Source organism: Anabrus simplex, chromosome 4 (assembly GCF_040414725.1).
Source record: "Anabrus simplex isolate iqAnaSimp1 chromosome 4, ASM4041472v1, whole genome shotgun sequence".
NCBI classification, from domain to species: Eukaryota; Metazoa; Arthropoda; class Insecta; order Orthoptera; family Tettigoniidae; genus Anabrus; species Anabrus simplex.
In genome coordinates, this window is record NC_090268.1 from 339,898,440 (window position 1) to 339,917,765 (window position 19,326).

At 39.0% G+C, this 19,326-nt stretch overlaps 1 protein-coding gene across 1 annotated transcript in view; it reads right to left on the reverse strand.

The window, feature by feature from the left end:
- The window catches only part of NELF-B (negative elongation factor B), a 149,040-nt gene that overhangs the window by 63,332 nt on the left and 66,382 nt on the right, over positions 1-19,326 (reverse strand). The window contains exons 5-6 of the mRNA XM_067145727.2: positions 16,507-16,680; positions 187-285 (exon numbers count right to left, since the gene is read on the reverse strand). Of these exons, the coding sequence (XP_067001828.2) occupies positions 187-285; positions 16,507-16,680 (273 nt within the window). The remainder of the gene's footprint in view (positions 1-186; positions 286-16,506; positions 16,681-19,326) is intronic.

Consider the following 19,326-nt stretch of genomic DNA (forward strand, 5'->3'; position numbering starts at 1 on the left):
ATATTTAATCACTTCAAAGACAGTCAAGCAAGAAAAGAAGTATCAGCAAAACCAATTTCTTACCACTTAATTTGTTACATGGCCTACCTATTAAAGGCAGTAAAAATGTATTTTTCATAGCAAACACTCAAACGATGGATTATAAAATAGTATCTGCAAACTACTAATTACAGTCAACAAAATTACCTGCAATTCCCTTGATCTTTTGATATCAACATTCTTTTCCCGAATACAAGCATCAAGACACCAGGTGAACTTGTGGCAAGGATCAACAGAAATAATATCCTGCAACAAAACCAGTCAAACTTTAGTTGTTAAAGGGTCAGTCTATATTAATCAAAATCATCGTAATCATCATCATAATCATCTTCATCATAATCATCATCATCATCATCATCATCATATATTTTATTTTACATTTTATGGCCTACATTGGACCACTCTAGTCAACTGTGGAGAGGAATTTTTGCCTTTCTATCAACCCAATATTTCTTCATTCTGAAAGATGCTGCCTTTCTTTCGTCAAATGAAGACACCCTTCCATTAGACTTTAATGTCTGTCTGTTAAGTCATCAGCCCAGGGGCTGGTTGGATCCTAAAATAGCACCACCAAAGGCTACGCAGTTATAGGGAAACCGCAAAAACCAATGGCAGAGCCCAAATGAGGCGTACTAGGCAACATGAGGAGTGCGGTAGTTTGCCATTGCTTTCCTCATGGGACCAGAAGGTGGTACTGCAGCACGGCTGATCCTATGAGCAACACCTGTCATAACACTCAGACACTAGTTGTGCTCCACATGTCATTACTCAGCATCACCCATATGCCAGCAGCTTCCATACTGTCACAGCCATGATTGAGACTGCGACTTCGGTGGAAGCTACACTTTGCTCTGGCCTGTGCCAAGAGATGGATACAAAAATACTGCATCCATCAAGAAATAGCAACAGGCCTATAGACTTTAATAACATCCTTAACTCCTGTAATGCATTAAATCTTGGTCTTGCTATTACATAATTTTTTAATTACTTTTCTGCTAATTTTGGTGTCAGGTGTTCATGTAAGATGTCCAAAAAATTATATACGTTTTTAACCAGTTTAATAATAATAATAATAATAATAATAATAATAATAATAATAATAATAATAATAATAATAATAATAATAATAATAATAATAATAATATATACCCAGAAACAGAGGACTTTATGTTCACCACACAAGCAAGTCATTGCCACAAGGAACTACAGAAAGCATATACTGCATGATAGATCTGTCTACAGTATTCAGGTCAGTGCCAACAATGTAATACATCTTCACAAACCATCCAACACATAACCTCAGGTTGTCGATTAATGGCAAATACAGACTACAAATACAGACACAACAAAATTGCAAAAATCATTAATCAGGAATTCGCCCAACAAAATAACCTAGTCCATTGTACTACAGCATGTTGGAAGTACAAACTACAATCAGTCATGGAAAGTGAAAATTACAAACTTTACTAGGATAGAAGTACCATCACTGATAAAACTATTACCTGCAATAGACCGGATATAACTTTTGTAGATACGAACAAGAAAATCTGCTTCATAATTGATATAGTCTGCCCTAATCCTCACAACATCCACTCAACACATACAGAGAAAATAGATAAGTACACAGATTTTGCCATAGAAATAAAAACCATGTGGTACCTCAACAATATTATCACCATTCCAGTAGTGATTTGGATGTAATGGTACAGTTGACCTGACTTATATGTATATCAAGGGGAAGAGAAAAAACTACGTGTAACTCAGAATTACTTAGATATCAGACTTACACAATTTAGTGAAAAACCAATGGAACAGACCTACATGTGTAAATCCTTGCAATAATAAATACATTAAGACAGAAAATATTATTTTGAACTTGGTCTAGCCTTAAAGAAATCGGATAGTTTGGCTTGTTTCACTTTTCTTGCATTAAGAGTATAAACCTCCTTTTGCAAACTTAGTAATGAATTCGAAGCATTTTCACTACAACTTTTCGCACTGGTGTAATGCCTACACACATCGATTGCACTTAACACTTCACTCAGTTCAGGTATTTCAAGATTCAAGTCATTATCTCCATCTCCTTCACTATTGCCTGTAGCCGGTCCATCACCACCACGTTGTTGGCATATATCAGCAAAAATCTCTTCATCCAGTAGTTCTCCACATACAGCCGGATTATCATCTAAAAGCACAAAAGTATTGAATTCTACACCCTCCGGTAGCGTTAACTCATTGCCAGACAAAACTTCCTCCCCATAATCATCATTAGAGGCAGCCCCTTCTAGTAAGACACCAGATTTCCGGAAACAGTTGCTGATTGTGGAGGGTGACACCTGCTTCCAGGCAGCCAAAATAAAGTCCATGGCTTGTACCAAATTAATGGAGAGAAGTTCATTTCCTGCATCACTCAGCGTTATTAAATGTTGAACCAGCATTTTTCTATTATGCACTTTGAAATTTGCAATGATGCCCAAATCGAGCAGATGTAGAACCCTGGTACAGATAAGAGGGGAAAATTCCACTCGGACATTCTCCAGAACGATTTGCGGTGGATGTGCTGCACTTCCATCCATAAGAAGAAGGATCTTCTTCTGTTTCTTTTTCCTTTTAATGTCCAGTTTTTTCAACCACTGTTCCATTACAAGCACAATCATCCAAGAATTTCTGTTGGATTCATATTCCGTAGGTTTTGTTTTCGCACCCTTAAAACACCTCGGATTCTTTGATTTTCCTATCACAAGTGGAGGATTGGTCGTGCATTGGTGATGAGAAGTACTGTTACACGAATTTTACCCTTCTTCCCTCATAATGTTTTATTAGGAAGGAAATTGTAGAATAGGCCGATCTCATCACAATTGTAGATGTTTGGAGGCTCCTAATAGTACCACAACCTCTTCTTTCCAGTGCTGCACCATGACGTCATCCACAGCTTTTGCGCCAGCGCAAATTCTTCTCCCTGTGATTCCATGACGATCTTTAAATCCTTGCAACCATCTTGATGAAGCCTTGAAATCAGCAGTGATACTAATCATTTTAGCTAAATCTACCGCCTTTGCCTTCAGCATGTTGTCACGAATTGGTAGAGCTGCAACCTGCTTTTGCTGGAACAATGTGAAAAGTGCTTTCTCCAAATCTACATACCTTCTCTCTTGTTGATGGTTGTGCTTTGCTGATTTTGAACCCAGTTTTATGAGCTCATCCAAAATAGCACTTCTTTTACTGATGACTGTACATAGCATGGTATACGCAATCCCTAAGTCTGAAGCAATTTCAGTTTTTGTTTTATGTGAATTAGTGTCCACTTCTTGTATAAATTTTATTTCTTCATCTAGGGTATTATTTTTCCTTCTTCTGTTCTCCGTGGCTAATCAAAAGCAACTGAATGACAAAACTACTGTTCAAACGTAAACACCAGATACCAGCACTGTGGACATTTTACTTCTCCATTGTTCCCACGAAAGAAATTCTCATATTCAAACAAATTTACTGTATTTTCTTTTGTTTCCGCACCAAAAACGCCCACTTTGCTTGCAATGTATCTTAATCTTTGGCAGCATTGTGAAGGTGAAAAACGACGAAGGTAGAGGAGGAGCGAGATAGAGAGCGAAGGGGACTTGCTCGGTTGGCCTTTGTTAAGCCACCAGTAAGTAAGGGTCAACTCTTTGTGCTCTGTTTCAGCTCTGAAACCCGGCCGCTCTACTTCAGCCTATGCTGATAAAGAGGAAACTTCGTGAATACAGTAGTTCCTTTTAAAAAAGCACCTGCTCATTACAATTACGCAAAACTCAGTTATATTTCTCTGACACTTAATACGTATAACAGCGGATTACGTATAAATAAGATTTTTTTTTGTTTTACGTCGCACTGACACAAATAGGTCTTATGGCGACGATGGGATAGGAAAGGCCTAGGAGTTGGAAGGAAGCGACCGTGGCCTTAATTATGGTACAGCCCCAACATTTGCCTGGTGTGAAAATGGGAAACCATGGAAAACCATCTTCAAGGCTGCCGACAGTGGGACTCGAACCCACAATCTCCCGATTACTGGATACTGGCCGCACTTAAGCGACTGCAGCTATCGAGTTCGGCAAAATAAGATTTAATTGACGCGCTTTTAAATTACATTTTGCCGGGACCTAAAGGAAATTACGTACAAATATGAATTATACAGAACAGAATTATGTATAAAGCAGGTTCAACTGTATTATACAGAAGACACTGCACAGGGAACACTGAAGCACTTAATCTCCACCCTCTCACTTACAGAGAATTATAAAAAGCAGCAATCCTGGCCACCTGCCATATAGTAAGGAAGTTTATTGGCATGAACCATCCACCATATACAGAGGACTAATGAAAATCATTTAATAATAATTTTGACTATTTATGTATAGTAAATATCCTGTAAATATCTGCCAAGTTTATTTGTCGACATATATATAAAACAAGAGTTTTTTTCTGTACATTGCTCAGTATTACAAAGGATGGTAAATCTGTATCAGTCGTGTCCACAGTAACAAGGAATTGCACTTTTTAATTTTCCGTAATTTCTATCTGTATGTATGTATGTATGTATGTATGTACACACATCACATGAAAATGGCAGGAGAGAATTAAATGAAAATCAGTATGCGAAGTCAGGGAATAAGTCGCTACAATCTAGGCCATAAGTAATTTTATTCTTGCTGAGTGAAATGGTAGTTTAGGGGAAGACCTAAAATTTACTTTTCAAGTATTTATATTATTAGTGGTCATATCTTAATGAAAAGTCGGGGAATAAGTCACTATAATCTAGGCCATAAATAATTGTATTCACGCTGAGTGAAATGGTAGTTTAGGGGACGGCCTAAAATGTAATTCTCAAATATTTATGTTGTTAGTGGCCATATCAATAAGTATTACACAAATTTCTGATCATTTATGTCTTTTTATACAAAAATATTCATTAATTTGGATTTTCATTACTAAGTCTATATCAGCGCCGAGCACAAGAAAATGGGCAAACAGAATTTAATGAAAATCGGTACGGTAAGGAACTACAGTCTGCACTATAAATTGACCATTGTTTGTTGTGATGTGTATTGTGTCTTCTGTTGTCACTCATCTCCCATAGATAGGATTACTGCTGCGTACCGAATATTTTTTTTTAATATTTGCTTTGCGTCACACCAGCACAGATAGGTCTTATGGCAATGATGGGATAGGAAAGGGGACTATAACATTACATGGACCATTGTTTGTTGTGGTGTACTTTGTGTCTTCTGTTGCCACTCATCTCCGATAGAGTACCGAGTAATTTTCTTTTTTTTTTTTTTTTTTGCTTTATGTTGTACCGACACAGATAAGTCTTATGGCGACAATGGGATAACAAAGGGTATATAGAGAGCATCCAGAGTTAAGAAAAGACTACAGGCCTTATGGGCCTGCTACCTTCCACTGTTGCCATACCCGCTCACTCACCGCTTGTAAAATACAATGACGACATAAAATTATACATCACTTGGTACAGCTGCTGCAAAAATAATAATAATAATAATAATAATAATAATAATAATAATAATGATAATATAAATGCCAGATTATCTCCAATCATTAATGTATTACAGTCATGAAATTTCATTTTGCCATAATGTTTCTAAGGATAACAGCCCACTGACAGTATCATTAGAAATAGAGTAAGAGTTTGAACATGTAGGGATGCGAACTTTATTATTAATAATAATAATAATAATAATAATAATAATAATAATAATAATAATAATAATAATAATAATAATAATAATGTACCAAGTTTGAAAGGGCTTATCACTCGTGTCGTAGTATCTATTCATCTAAGTGCCTCTCCAAGAACCTCAAACTCAGACACTATAACTCGGTAGTCAAACCATCTGTTCTGTATGCTTCTGAGTGCCTTGTAATGGCTAGGAAGGGCCCACTCAGAAAGCTGGAGTTAAAAGAGAGGAAGATCCTGAGGAGGATATTAGGACCAATCAGAGAGGAAGGAGGCACTTACAGAATCCGCCATAATGATGAACTGTATGAACACCAGGAGGACATCGTCAGGTCTATAAGGAAAAAGCGCCTGACCTTTTATGGACACTTGGCCCGTCTGGATTCCAAAAGACTCACCAACAGGATATTTACAGTAACAGGAAGAGGCAAGGCTTCTAAAAACAAATGGATCACGACAGTTAAGTCAGATATGGAACAACTAGATATCCCACTGGGACAAACTCATGACCGACTACTGTTCCGTCAAGCCATCCGACACAGAGTTTTCCCAACGTCCCTTACAAGTAAGAAGACTACAGGAACTAAGTGGACCGAGGAGAGAAAGATGTCTCATAGTCAGCAAATGAAGGAGTATTGGAAGAAGAAGAAAGCAACAACTTTACCCAAGAGTAGATACGAGCCCCGTGGTCCTCAGTAGGCCTAAACAACAGAATAATAATAATAATAATAATAATAATAATAATAATAATAATAATAATAATAATAATAATAATAATAATAATAATATGCGTGTCCAGAAACCAAAATGATTGACTTGTTTCTTATATCTGAGAAAGTTTCATGATCGCTGTTGCTTTAAGGGAGCACAGTGCTGAGTATGGTTAGCCCCCAGAAACATTTCACTATTAAGGCAATACTTTGTGATCACAACACAGGAAACTGGCGGGGAGGTATCTCCATCTCGGTGATGTATCCTTCGGCTCACTTCAGATAAATTTACTCGTAAGTGACAACAGATGCAAGGGCTTCGTGTTTATCACAAAATACGATAACTTAAATATTCTTCTGCAACACAGAATGCTGAATGACCTATTCTTATGATTTCTAAAAATCAGGTTGTTCGGGGTTACTGTTTTTCGGAAGTGAGGATTGTATTCCGAGTTCACTGTTCATCTCTGAAATAGAATTCATGATCAATGCGCTGTATTCCACTTCTGACAAAATCATCGTATTTAATGAGTCTGCAATTATTCCGAATTAACTTTTTCCTTTCCCGCTTCTTGCTGGGACGCTGGAGTGTCCTTTCGCTGGCTTCCTTCCTTATTTTGAAGAAGGAAGACCTCGAAATTCCTAAAAACTTTGCGGTTTCATCTACTACCCAGCTTACACTTTGTCCTGGATGCTTTGTTTTCAAATATGAATATGTGTTAAGCACCATTTGCGGTTCCTTTCTCCTGACAACTTCACCACTTCTTTGCACATGTTAAGCCATAATTTAAATTTATTACTTGCTGATTGATTATATAAAATACTAAACAGACAAAAACAATACAAGATACACAACCAAAATCAATGCAATAGGCCTACACGAAAAACGAAACACAAACAAAACACTATGCGCCCCAGAAAGACGATCACTTCAATCTGTCGAACATCTCCCTTACATAAGCAATCACTGTAATGAGTGACACACACAAAACAGGAAACATGCTGCGCTTACCTCACAAATGATGATTCGCAGTAGTTAAGCTGTGTTATTACATGTGTTGACTACTGTACACACTTCCGCACTACACGCTGAAATGTGGCACGCGATGCGACAAGCATGGCCGGCTGTTCCATGTACTGAACCGCATATACAATATTTAAAAGGATAAACTCAAAGATATCAAAATGATTTTACATCTTCTTCAGTATTGTATGGCACAACCAATGCTTGTTTCATGAGAAAAAATATACGTTTTGATAGGAATTCATTATAATTCTTATATACATGTAGAACTGAAGTGGGTAACACCAATAGAAGTAAAAGCCCATAAGACCTATAATCTTTTCTTAACGCTGGATGCTCTACAGGAGTGTGAAGAAAGCGATCTTGGCCTTATTTGAGGGGGAAACTACGGAATACCATCTTCAGAGCTGGTAGTTGATTTTCTCCTGCTGCTTTAAAATTTTTCAGTGAATCAATAGCTGCACTTACTTCATCGTAAACTGGTGGTATGACTTTCTCCAAAGGTGTTTTATTTCTTTTTTTTTTTTTTTTGCTAGGGGCTTTACGTCACGCCGACACAGATAGGTCTTATGGCGATGATGGGATAGGAAAGGCCTAGGAGTTGGAAGGAAGCGGCCGTGGCCTTAATTAAGGTACAGCCCCAGCATTTGCCTGGTGTGAAAATGGGAAACCACGGAAAACTATTTTCAGGGCTGCCGATAGTGGGATTCGAACCTACTATCTCCCGGATGCAAGCTAACAGCAGCGCGCCTCTACGCGCACGGCCAACTCGCCCGGTGTTTTATTTCTGGGAAATAGATTAAATTCAAAATAATTTTCAGGTTCATCACTATTAAGTAATGTTTTGAAGTGTTCAGCCAAAATTATCGCATTGTCATATTAATTATGGGCCACGCTTCCATTCTTATCTTTCATCAGGAGAGTAGGGGGAGTGTAATTTTTTGTATTGTTTAAATATCCTATAATAGTCTCTTGTTTTATTTCAAATGAAAGCCTCATCAATAGATTTTAATGTTTCCTTCTGATAATTTCTTATAACTCTCCTGATTTCTTTAGCCGTTAATCATCTAGCATTAATTAGTTCTTCTCTAGAGCTTTCTGTTTGTTTTTTTGTTGTTGTTGATCATTCATCCAGGCTTTATGCCGGCACAGTATTGCTGTATCACACGCTTCATTCCACCAAGCATGGTGTTTTTTTTTTTTTTTTTCTTTAATGGGAGCAACTTCCTCCGCTATGGCTTTTAGTTTGTTAATAGTGGTTCCTAAGCTATCACTTAAAAGTGTTGTGGATTTCTCAAAGAATATTTGATTATTAATGACTTAACTATGATCATACAATCTTTTCCTAATAAGGTTATGTGGTTTATATTCCCTTTTAGGAGTTTATTTAAATTTTTATCTTGGAGATGTAACGGTCTGAATCAATATCGACACCATGCAGAACCTTAACATTATAAATTTCTTTATGAAATTTACGATCCATGGCCACATGATCTATCTGGGATTCACCCAATTTAACATTTGGACTGTCATGATCCTAGGGATTCAGCAGGCTAGGGACTGGATTCAGGTTTTTTTTTTTTTTTTTTCTTTTTCTTTTTTTTCGGGAGCTATTATTAAACAATAATAAGTCCAACTTTACAACACACCAATTCCCTTCACCTGTATTTACACTGTACATTTACAAAATATTCAATTAAGACTCTTGAAATCTTTGTACAAGTACAATTATAGCTCTTGGTTAGATAGTCTATCTCCAAACCCTGCAAAACTTGGTAATTAATTAGCTTGTGATTGAAGACTTCTTCTTCCATCTGCATCCGTCTTCCTTCTTAACTTATTCTCTGTGCTGGCGTCTCAAGCGATGCGATGTTTAGTTAAAGTGGATGTGTATCTCCAGGGCTTGAACACAACACCCTCAAACTCTGCCGTCAATCAGAATGGCCTATCTCCTAACAGTACTGACTGTAAAGTTAAGTTTACTGATAGGAAAGGCGCATTATAACACTCGGCCTTCCTAGCAAACAATTCCATGTTCGTTCCCAGTCTTTAGGCTCATAGCTACAACAAGTAACTTAGTCGTTGCAACTGTAAGTCCTTCTCCAGCAACCTGCTAACTATGCTGTACACAGAGATACCTTCACTGATTTGCGTAACCCTTTACAATTTCTGGACTGTTTCTCTCAATGGCATGCGCCCACGTACTATTTGTTTCGCAGCTTACTGCCTCACACATAACCTACAAATTCTGTACTGTTCTGGCTCACAGCCATACACACGATGCTTGCACGGAAGCTGGCTAGATTCTCCCTCTTTGTGGCGCACAGCCACACACATGTTGTTTGCACAGTAGTCGGACAGATTCTCCCCGATCTGTCCAAGTACTCTTCCCTTTATCTTCTGTTCGAAGCCTCTCAAAGTTTTTCCCTCTCCTTCTACAGAAGTATCCCGTTTTTGAGTCTGTTTGGTTCATGTGTTCCTCCCACTAACTGATGGGGAGTGTCATCGAATTTACTCGAACGACTTGCTTCTTACTGCATCAGAAGTTCTACGCAACACTTTCTTCTACAGGCTTCCAGAAACCCTTTCAGAACTTTCCATTGCATTTTCCGTTTTACAATGACGCTATGTTGTCGGCTATTTCACAACATTACACATGCACTAACTTAGCATTACACAAGCTTGCTTCAAATAAAACTTGTATGAAATCTTACGCTTTGAATACTTATCATTCTCTTCCCCTTAATAAGATTATCACTCAAACATTTGAAACATTATGACTCCTTGTCACTGTTACATGATCATATAAACTCTAAATCAATACTCAATATCCTTGGTCTCAGAGGTCGCAGATTCCAGACTCGCTCAAGTCCATTCACTCGGCACTGAGACATGAAAGGGGATGCATCATGACACACGGTCGTGATAGGACTTTTTCAAGTCATTAATTTATGCGGTTTTCTTTTAAACCTTGTTGTTTCTAAAATTAGTCCATGGTTAATACAAAATTCTATTAATCGTTCGCCATTCTTGTTCGTTAATTTATGTGCTGGTCGTCATTCCACCACAACACAAAATTTTCTCTCATGTCCAATCTTTGCATTAAAATCTCCAAGAAGAATTTTAATGTTAGTATCAAGTATATTTGTTACTAACTGGTCAAGTTCATCCCAAAATTGATCTGTTCCCTCTCTGTCAGTTCTGTTCTTTTCATTTGTTGGAGCATGAACATTTATCAATGTAGAGATCTTGTTTTCCACTTTAATTGTTAATAATGCTACTCTTGATGAATCTGAGGAAAAATCATTAATGGAATCTAGAATTCTATTCTATAGCAAACACCCTGACCACAGTCAGACTCTTGATCATTGATCAGATAATAATAATAATGATGATGATGATAATAATAATAATAATAATAATAATAATAATAATAATAATAATAATAATAATTAGAAATTTTACATTTCACTTGAGAAAACACAATACATCACGAACATCAGTGAATCTCCTTGTACACTGCACCTGGAGCAGAGAACAATGAAGAAAACAAACATGTTTAAGTACCTGAGAGAATGGCTGGAATTCAATTTCTCCAAAGGAATAGTATTATCAATTCAATTTCACTAACTAGACAATGTGCTCAGTGATTATAGTCCAATGTAATTTAAATTCAATAATATGAAAAATGTAATAATGAATGAATTGTACAGAAAGAACATGTGTCCAGTGGAGTTAAACAATATGTGGGACCCGAGGAGCCTTTACAACTTTTGAAACTAAGGGATGATAAGACAGTGGAGGTGAGCCACAATGAGGTCATAAATCAGCCAGCTAGTGACTGAGCCGTCATTTAAAAAAATGAAATGAAGTGTAGAAGAAGGACATGCAGGTTGCTGATTGAGGACATTACAGGTCCAATAAACCCTTGAGACAATGCCTTAATACTAGGCAGCTGGAGAAGACGGCTAGGCTCTCAAAACACTTGGTGAATATTGTAAAAAATTGCACTAAACATCATAAAGAAGTAAACATCAGAGTAGAGATATTACGAACCATAAATAAAGTATTAGACAGGCAAGACAGAAGACGAACAACAAAGGGTTTTGAACGGAGATTTCTAATTCGCGTGAAGAATATAGAAAGTTTGAGAGGCAAACTGGGGATAGGAAATGCGAATTCTGATATCCAATTCGGAGGGGTGTCAACATGAATCTTCAGCGGTGACTGATTAAGAGCCCAAAACTAAGATGGGTGAAATTCAGAAAGTAGGATCTAAAGAAGTGATAAATAGATCAAAGACGGACTGTCAGGCATCTCAAGTTATCAGATCTTACATTAGTGGAGTCTTGTCTTTATTTGATCATAGGTGGTGATTCAGTCTTACTTTACTGTATCATATGTGATTAAGACTTAGTCCATCTTAACTTAGGAGAGTCTTATGAGAGAGATGGTTAAGAGTCGCTGTGAACTTGAGTCAAGGAAGGAAGGTTGTTTTTTTTTTTTTTGCTAGTTGTTTTACGTCGCATCGACACAGATAGGCCTTACGGCAACGATGGGACAGGAAAGGGCTAGGAGTGGGAAGGAAGCGGCCGTTGCCTTAATTAAGGTACAGCCCCAGCATTTGCCTGGTGTGAAAATGGGAAACCACGGAAAACCATTTTCAGGGCTGCCAACAGTGGGATTCGAACCTACTATCTCCCGAATACTGGATACTGGCCGCACTTAAGCGACTGCAGCTATCGGACTCGGTGAAGGAAGGTTGTGACATAACTTAGTTAATGTTACAGTGAAAAGAGAACTGAGAAAACTAAAGTTTGACTATAACAGGAAGATATTAGCTATCAAGAAGGCGATAGTAACTTAGTAATGGAGAGAGTGAGAACGTGTGCGCTCAAGTACTGCAGTTTCACAAATACAGAAAAGAAAAAAAGAGAGAACTTAATTTGGAACAATTTTGGGAATGATTTCTGTGGCCAAAGCCAAGGATGACACTGAGATAGGTCAATGAAAGTAAAAAATTTGTTCTAGCCCATACACAAAAACATCATGCACAGCAATCACTGGGTCTCATCAGCAAAGGCAGGCTAATACCCCCTACAGGACCTAATATGAATTTAAAAGCAAGCTTGTAGTTTTACGTTACTGCTGGCCATAGCCACAGGATCTCCAGTTAATGAACAATCTGAATCACATGGACAGACTTTTCATTCCAAAAATTGCACGTATACAGGTCAGGGTCCAAACAGTGGGCAACTTGGGAGTGAAGTCAGTGATAATGTTACACAGATCTACAACAATTTGTCCATGATATTCTGTCCCTGGACAATAACGTCCAGGAAACTGGTTGCAAACATTTTGGTCCCTGTTGAAATTGGTTCCAAAGACAATGCGAACTTAGCGTTATTTATTCCCAATTACATCATTTTAATAACTTATTTAGTTAGGTGTTTTAGATAATTTCAAGGTTGTCAGGACTTTGTTGCCAATTATTTACTTACTCCACATTGGCAATATTGTGCCCAATGGTCTGCAGGTAGGACAGAATGTCATCATTATCTTTATAAGTGTGATATCGTCCAACCACCCAGCCTGTGCGTGCATCCGTCAACACATACTTTCTTCCCCCTTTTCTGGGGCGAGGGTGTATTTGCTGCTCTCTGCCCATCCTGAAGATGATTGAGGAAAGTGAAGAGAGTTGGATGAGCTTTTCCTATCAGGGTGTTCAGCAAGTGATGCCAGGCCTCAAAAGTATTTGTTGTCCAAAGAAGACCTTGCACAGATCAATTATAGCAGTTCCACGTTCCAAGAGGAAAAGGTAGCGCTCCTCAACCTCACCCGAGCCTCCTGCCACATTCAGAAGTGTCTTCAATGTGGCTGAATTCGAGTGCATACGAGTTATGAGCATTATCAGCATTACCACGACGACATCCTCTTCCGGTATGAAGGTGACCACAATCAGGCTGAGAAAGTCATCTCGGATGCCTTCATTTCCTTCCTGCAAATACCATATACTTCCCTCAAGTTTTCTGTCAGCAACCTTCACCAGAGTACAGTCTGAATTTGTCCAGCAATTTGTGGAGATCAACAGATTTTGATTCTGGTGGGAGGTGCTGGTTCATCACTCTCCTCACTGTTCTCTTCAAGCTATCCTTATTCGGCAGTTTCACTACTGTTTCAGAAGATAGTCCTGCCAAGTGCGACTGCACCACAGCCACAGAGGATACATGGGATGTCCCTGTTGACCACTTAAGTTGGATTAGGGTCTCCGTGGCCTTACAATGACAAATGCTGGGGCCATATGTGTATTCCTGCCTCTTGACAACCTCGTCATCATCATCGTTAACCACCAACCGGCTCAAGCACTTACCATACTGACAGTATCACCATGCTGTACCTTCTTTTCAATTTATTTATTTATTTATTTTATGCCTTTGTATGTGTACAGTAGTAAACTTAGGCTCAAAGCCCTCTCTTACACTTAACCACAATATATGAAGGCTATGCCGAAAGTTTTTAGCAGTCCGTACACAGTAATTCTGAAGACTAGAGGATTCTTTTCATTTGAACGAGTGATTTTTCTCGACCTTAGAACAAGCACACACAACCCCTCCCAGCGGTGGTTCCTCCACAGCACAGGAAGAAACTACAGACAGTGCTGGGTCAGACACGGTACAGGATGGATCTGTCGCACCCCAATTTTTGCGCCTTGATTTTTTTTTTTTATTATAAAAAGAATTTTAAGTGTCAAAGAATGTCATTATTCTTTGCTGCGTGTTTTTGGTGAGGCTTCCCCTGCTGTTAATTGCACGGTCCAGCATGCACACATCAATATTACTCTTCATAAATTCAGTATCACACTGTATGGTTACAAAAGTTTTTTTTTCTAGTGGCTTTACGAACCCACTATCTCCCGGATGCAAGCTCAGAGCTGTGCGCCCCTAACCGCACGGCCAACTCACCCGGTAAAAAGGTTCTAGTTTCTGGTAGCCATAAATAAGTGCTTCAAAACAAACCCAACTTTCCTGTTGAATGCTTATCCTGGGCTGAGAAAAAGTTGCTGTACAAAAATGATAAGAACTTTTTCTGGAGTGATTGAATAAAACTGTAACTTGAGTATTACACTACGAATACATGTGGCTATATTGAATATATGAATATCAACAGCCTGTTTCCAGTCATTTGATCGGGTCAGGAATGGAATGAACGAAGCCCCCATCTAGCGGCGAGGATAGGAATTGTGCCAGCTTCCTAAGTCTGTCGCAAATGTGGCTATATTAACATATAAAAATGTCATTACCATCAGATAAGTAGTTTTCCATGTATATATTTTTAAGTGAATGGTTCCTAGAGCAGAAGCCAAAAACCTGGACAATATTTACTACAACCAGAAATTTTAAAAAATAATGTACTTCAAAAATAATTTGTCTTATACACTCTAGCGCAGAATTAAACAAAGGAAAATATTGGTATAACTCATTTTGCAAAATGCCTTTCGGTTTGTTTCTTTGTTTAGTCTACACTTGTGCCGGTTAGTACATTATCACAGTAATTAATCACTGGAAAAATTAATGTTTGAATAAGTGTTATTTTCATATTATGTGAAAGAATGGATTGTTTAATTTTTAGGGGATGAAGAGATGCATATACAGTACTGTACTTTTCTACAGACACTTGTTATGTGATCATTCCAGCTTAATATGCCATTCAAAACGACACCTACGTTTTTAACAGATTTTTGAAAAGGCATGTCTTCACAATTGTCTGGATTCTGAGATACTAGGGTACATCCTCTATCATGAAGTTAGAATGGCCTTAAAACATTCAAAAGAGTGGTTGTCTAGTTGTGCTTCCCCTTAAAACAACTGTCACCACTGAAATGCACAGGTCCTTACCCGTTTCCATGCTGATTTACAGATCTTTTGTGAATCAATGATTTGGATTTTGAGTAGCAAGTCTTTCAGCAGGACACAGCTCCCCATATTGGCAATTGTAACCTGGTGTTCCTCAAGGAACTCTTTCTGAACGAAGTCATGTCCAGAGGATATGCCTTTACCTATCCTGCCAGAAGCCCAGACCTCACAGAGTGTACGACACTTCTTTTGTGGGATAAGGTAAAGGAATTGTCTTTCACCCCAGTAACATGTACCCTTGTTGAACTACAGTATATGTAATCATTGTCTGTCTGTTACGTCATCAGCCCATAGGCTGATTGGATCCTCAAATAGCACCACCAAAGGTTATGCGGTTATAAGGAAACCCCAAAAACCAATGGCAGCACCAAAATGAGGTGTACTAGGCAAGATGAGGAGTGAGGTAGTTTGCCATTGCTTTCCTCACTGGGTCAGAAAGTACTACTGCAGCACGACTGACCCTATGAGCAGCACCTTACATAACACTCAGATGCACTAGTCATGCTCTGAATGTCATTACTCAGCACTATGCATACCCCAGCAACTTCCATATTGTCACAGCCATGGATGTTGACTGGGACTTCGGTGGAAGCTACACTTTACTCTGGCCTGTGCCAAGAGATGGATGCAAAGTACTGTATCCATCAAGAAATGACAGCAGGCAGGGTAATCATTGAGTCCATAATAATTACTATAACTCCAGATCAGACTGCTGATATGGTTGCATGGATTAGTATAATCAGTAACAGGCAACCTTAATATTATTTATTGTATTGTGGTTAAGTGTAAGAGAGGGCCGTGTGCCCTAACTTCGCCACATGAAAGAAGCCATAATAAATAAATAAAAAAATAAATAAATAAATTATTGACCACGTGGAGGACATAGTGAACAATGATGGATATCATGCGGAGCATGCAGCTATGTAAGCATTGAAGTTTAGTCCAGGTTACTTGGCAACATCCTGTAGAATATTTACCGGTACATGTTGGGCAAATTTAAACATGTTTCTTGAACATCTGCCATTAAAATCTTTCCTACCCATGAATTCTTAGATTGTCTTATGCATCAATAAAACACGAACACACCTGAACTTCCAAATCATGGAGAGCCATTAGCAACTCTGCTCGAAGAGTACAATAATGAACATTACGAGTTCGAAGGAATAGAGTTCTCAGGAACTGAAGTACCATGTCATAAAGCTTAACACTATTACCAATCATGTGAGCCAATTTCTGAACAACCTCCCCCTGGCGACGGATCTGAAAAGACAAGTCCAACAAAAGCAAATTAGGCTATGACTGATCATTAATTCATGATACGTACCATACTACACGTACATCAACAAACACAATTCTGACAAATATTTTTCAAACATATTTTGCCTTCCACACTTTCATAAATTACTGTCAATTTACATGATCCAATTTACTACACATCATGATGGGGAAGAGATTCACAAGACTATCCTATTTAAACTAGCATGTGGAAAACTGGCAGATTATTATATACAAGGGGTACAAAATAAGTTATTTTATTGAGAAAAATCTTGTTTGCAGCCACTGTATAGCTTTAAAATAGGCGCTAAACTATATTTTGCAATTGTGGCCTCAAAATTAAAGTGTCCCAAGACAGATTAGTCTAGATAGACTAGACATAAAGCCATATTAACGGCAAGGAGACTGCTCCAAGACTAGCAAAAAATATTGGGACACTTTAATTTTGAGGTCACAATTCGAATTGCAAAATATCAACTTCATAATGACCAATTATGGAAGGTCCCACACTTATAGCTGTCATGAACCTTTATGTTTTTCTACAAAGGAATATTATGAGCCTCATCAATTTTGAGGTCTGCTAATGAGTTTTTCAAAAACACATTGCAAAGAAGACACATTTTACCCTCGTTTCTTATTGATCATGGTGTATAAGTGTATACAAAGACTTTCTATATGAACACTGCAACAAATTGTCTCAATTCACAAAGGATTTTTTAAAATTTGTAGTTAGTAATTGTTTTCAAGTCCCATCTTTCACTTCCTCCCCCTTAGCCAATATTTTTTAAGTATTCAAGTATGTTTTTAAAATCATCTTGAGAAGACTATGTCTTTGCACATTTAATATTTTTACCTAAAGAAAGACACAATGAATGGCCAAAAGTCATGGAAAGACAATGAATGTCATGTTAAAAACGAGTCGCTCCTCCGCGAGCCCTCAAAATGGTAGCAATACGGCGAGGCATAAACTCTACAAGGTATTGGAATTGTTCTGGAGGGATCTGGACCCACACACCTTGCACTGCTACCCACAACTCGTCTTATGTAGTTGATGCGGGGTTAATGGAGCACACACCAGCATTGACAGCATCCCATAAATGCTCGAACTGTATTAAGATCGGGGATCTAGAGGGCCAATCCATGTTCGTAACTTCCCTGGAGTGCTCCTCCATCCACCTGCGTGCCACCACTGAGCACTGACATGGCGCATTATCCTGTTGAAACACGGCATCTCTATCAGGGTACTCTAGGGCCAGAAAGGGATGCAGATGGTCTGAAATAATGTCTACATAACATGCACGTCAGCGCTCCCTACAGCCGGACAATGGGGCCTAATTGCAACCATGCGACCGCCACTCAGACCAGAACTGAGCCACCTCCCACCTAGACACAACCTTGTTGACATGCAGGATACATAGCTTCATGGGGTATACGCTACACTCTCATGCGCCCATCAGCTCGATACAACTGGTACTAGGATTCATCAGACCACACCATACGCCGCCACTGTTCCCTGGTCCATTGCCGATGTTTGCAGGCACATGCACGTCATTGAGCTTTGTGTTGAGGTGTCAGCAAAGGGACACGAGTTGGTCGTCGGCTGGTGAAACCTATGCAGTGCAGTTGCCTCCGAACAGTCCTGGTAGAAATGGGTTCCTGACTCACAACATTCAACTGGGCAGTGGTCTGACTAACAGTAGCCCGTCAAGCGCCTAGTATGGTTCTGCAGAGGCAACGTGATGTCCGTTCATTAAACACCTGTAGTCTTCCCATGCCCCGATCAGGTCAGGAATATCCTGCTACCGTATGTGACAGTAGACGGTACAACCTGCGACTGTCTGGCCGAGGGTCAGGCGGCCATTACCAAACCTGACAATCAGAAGGGGGGCCAACGGCTACGGGCGGAGGAGTTCCCCTTTTGGAGGTCAGATGAAGCCTTTGTGCAGGAAATGGCACATAAATTCATCAGAAGTTGGCAGTCAATGGCTACGAAGATGGAAGAAGGAACCTTGTAAACACCTCAATGGCAGAGTAGGCAGAGGAACTGCTAACCACAAACTGCTGCCTTGCAGATAGGGAGTGGACCCCAAAGGCTAAGGGAAGATACCCTTACAGAAAATGGGCTGGCATGACAGCTAAGAGGCCCCCCCCCCCCCCCAATCATGCTAGCTTCCGTAGGACTAATATCCCACGTGGAGCAAAATTAACTATTCAGAGAAACATGAGAGTAGCCGGACGGATAACAAGGGAACAACCTGGCGCGAAAAGGTATATGAGAACTGGTACTTGGAATGTGACCTCTCTGTCAGGGAAGAAGCTAGAAATAGTCGAAGAAATGGAAAAGTACAAGCTTGCCATACTTGGAGTCAGTGAAACCAAGACAAAAGGTAATGGCCAAATAAATTTGGATAAGGGATATGTAATGAGATACTCAGGAGTCAGCAGGAATGAACGGGCAAAAGAAGGTGTGGCCATCATTATGTCCGAAGCAGGACAAAGTGACAGGATGGGAACCTATTAACTCCAGGCTTATCACAGTGGATGTGGAACTAGAAGAAAGTATTATGCTAATGCAGATCTATGCCCCCACGGAAGATATGCAAGAAGTAGATAAGGAGCAATTTTATGTTC